General features: G+C 36.2%; 1 protein-coding gene across 1 annotated transcript; it reads left to right on the forward strand.

Annotated features, from left to right (window-relative positions):
• Positions 1 to 1,228: 1,228 nt before the first annotated feature.
• Positions 1,229 to 2,081, forward strand: LOC110882490. Its single transcript, XM_022130497.1, has 2 exons — positions 1,229 to 1,741; positions 1,821 to 2,081. The coding sequence occupies exons 1-2, from the start codon at positions 1,229 to 1,231 to the stop codon at positions 2,079 to 2,081; spliced, it is 774 nt and encodes a 257-aa protein (XP_021986189.1).
• Positions 2,082 to 2,907: the final 826 nt, after the last annotated feature.

Consider the following 2,907-nt stretch of genomic DNA (forward strand, 5'->3'; position numbering starts at 1 on the left):
AACAACAGAAGTTGGTGGTTTTGAGAAAATGGGGGTCGGTTTCTGCAGGATTCTCAGCATTCTTCTGAGATCCAAAAGGTGGTGGAACGCCCTGTGAAGAAATGACCGCCGGCATGAAACTTGAAGTGTTCTTTGCTGAAGATGCCATGTAGTTGAAAGTAATGAACCGAAATGATCACAATGAACAAAATTTCTCAGAGATGAAGCACCAATTGCCCCACGGTGGGCGCCAAATTGTTTTGGTTAAAAATCAGACTAGGACAATGCAACCAAATCTTATTTTGTGAGGTATGATGCTTGATTTGAATAGCAAATGTATGAACAAACTTCGAATGAAATGAACAAATGACACAAGGATTTATACGAGGAAAAAACCCTTGATCAAGTGATGATCTACGGCACAAAAAACCTCGGGTGATGTAAACTACCGATCACCAACTATATTAAACAAGTAAAGGTTACAAATCGGGATGATAACAAGCTTGTTACAAGGATCACTAGTGTGCAATATGTGTGTAATCGCCAAAATGTTGCAGACAGCTTTCGAGAGTGTGTGTGTTGCTAATTGTTCTAACTGTCAAGCTGTTATCCCCTTTAAAAATAGAAATAAACTAAATAACAAACATTCCGCAAATTGTGCTAGCCTTCCACCACTTCCATAACGGTAACACAAGCTATACACGTGCAGAATATGGGAGCATATTCCCCTAGAATCTCGGTAAGACTAAGTCCCACTCGTTCATTCCTGCAAAACAAGTTCAAATATGGTGGAAACAACCGTTAGTGTTAGGATAACATTGAGGATCCTAGATCCTTAAACCTGCAACGTCTTCTGAGGATCCTTAATTCTAACAGAATTGAGGATCCGTGATCCTGGCTGCACTTGAAGAGCCGTGATCCTTAGGCTTAGAAAATCCATCCCTAACAGTGACAATGTCACAAATTATGACGACGTCATAATTGAATATTCTGATGACACTGCTGATGATAAAAGAGATAAAAAAGAAATATTTTTAAAACTAAAATAAAAATTTCAAGAAACTGTTCCAGCATTTGCTAAAAAAGGTGAATGTTCAACTTCTAAGCAAAATGGGGAACGAAAACAAAAACAAAATGCTAAAATTCAAAAAATTTCATAGTAATAATAAAAGTTCATCAGTTCAATCATCCAATCATTATAAAAATTACAAAATTTTAAAAATCAAAACTCACAAAAATTTGAGAATAAATGGTGCGGTTTGGCCACAGTGCTCAAAAGTCAAATCAAGTTTATAGAAGAAGCTGGAGTGATGACTATTACACATCAAATCAGTGTTATGATTTGAGTGTTTGGTCTGAACGAGAAGAATGGTACGACAACAGGGTGTGTTACAGTTGTGAAGAAATTGGACACATTGTTGTAAATTGTCTAAGAAAGAAATTTGTTTCGAGAAGATGCTATAATTGTCAAATCAAAGGTCATGTTGCCAGAGATTGTCCAGTGAGATCAAAGAGAGAATCGTTGGATAAACCTCACAAGAAAGAGAAGAAGAAAGTTGATAAAGCTGGAGAAAAGCCCAAAGAACGGAAAAGAAAATTACCACAAGGGCATAAAGATAAATTCAGAAATAAAAGAAAGAAAGTGAGAGAGTATTTAGATAAAATTTTGTCCTCGGATACAGCAGTTGATTCAGATGAATGTTCTGATGAATCGTTTTGTTCTCCAAAGAGTGATCAGTCAACTAAAATGAAAACTGAGAGAGTATTTAGATAAAAAAATTTCCTCGGATACATCAGTTGATTTAGATGAATGTTCTGATGAATTGTTTTGTTCTCCAAAGAGTGATCAGTCAAGTAAAACAAATTCATCAGATACAAATCTAAGGACAGAAGACAGAACAGTGGAGATGAAAGTGATTCATCAAATAGTTATGAAACCAAAGCAAATTTGGAGAACTAAAGTTTCAGATGAAGTTTCTACCCCAGTGGAAATTTCGAAACTGTTCAATGACAAAAGAGATTGTGAATGGACTGCTATTACTAAAATTGATGAATTTGGTCAACCTAAATCCATTTTGGATTGGGTTCCAATTCAAAACTAATTAAGTTCATTTGTATGTGCAGGACATCCAAGCTTCAAACAAACATCTATTCAGAAGTTGTCACACCCCAACCGATGGCGGAAACATCGGGGTGCGGCACTAAGCGATTCAGATTGTTCAGAAGTTTCCACAACACTAAATGTGTCAATATAGATTAATCAAGATTCATATTAAATTGTCTAAAACATCAACCACGCATCAAAAGTATCAAGTACATAACATTAATCATTGTTCAATTTCTCAAATTAACTAGGCGAGTTTCTAAGCGTCATCCTAGCTTGCTTCTTGGATTCAGCATCCTATCAACCTGCAACATGTATTAAAATAATGTCAATACAATAATGTACTGGCGAGTATACAAGTTTGAGTATATAGAATCATAATAGTTTAAAAGACTCATATCCGTTATGTAAACATATAAAAGTTTCAGCCATGCTAGTTTACGCAGTCTAAGTGATAGCCCAAGAATCCCAATGCGTTTAAAAGCTCTTCCCCAAGAATAATGGGAAGATAAATGTCTCCTCCTAACAATACCCCCGAGAATAATGGGGAGGTGCATTACTCCTATAGCGCTACTATTGTTAAGGCGGAACTACACACAAGGGTTAAACGTTCACATAGCATAAAGTATCAAGAATCCAAAAGTATCAAGTTTCAAATTCACAGAGGATAGAGTATGTTTCCAAACAAGTTTCAAGTATCAAGTTTATAGAATACATGTTGCATCCCAAAAGTGTTTAAAACAAAAAGGGATCGAGTATACTCATAGTGGGTGCTAAGTATCGACACCTACTATTGGATTGGAAGGGGCGCTGGGGTTAGCCTG

The sequence above is a fragment of the Helianthus annuus genome, chromosome 10 (genome assembly GCF_002127325.2).
Source record: "Helianthus annuus cultivar XRQ/B chromosome 10, HanXRQr2.0-SUNRISE, whole genome shotgun sequence".
Taxonomy (NCBI): domain Eukaryota; kingdom Viridiplantae; phylum Streptophyta; class Magnoliopsida; order Asterales; family Asteraceae; genus Helianthus; species Helianthus annuus.

What these genes read in the sequence shown, in the direction of transcription:
- LOC110882490 (XM_022130497.1), top strand. Translation starts at nt 1,229, where the DNA reads ATGGTGCGGTTTGGCCACAGTGCTCAAAAGTCAAATCAAGTTTATAGA. An exon ending in CTAAAATGAAAACTGAGAGA is followed by an intron (nt 1,742 to 1,820) that starts GTATTTAGATAA and finishes TGTTCTCCAAAG; the next exon opens with AGTGATCAGTCAAGTAAAAC.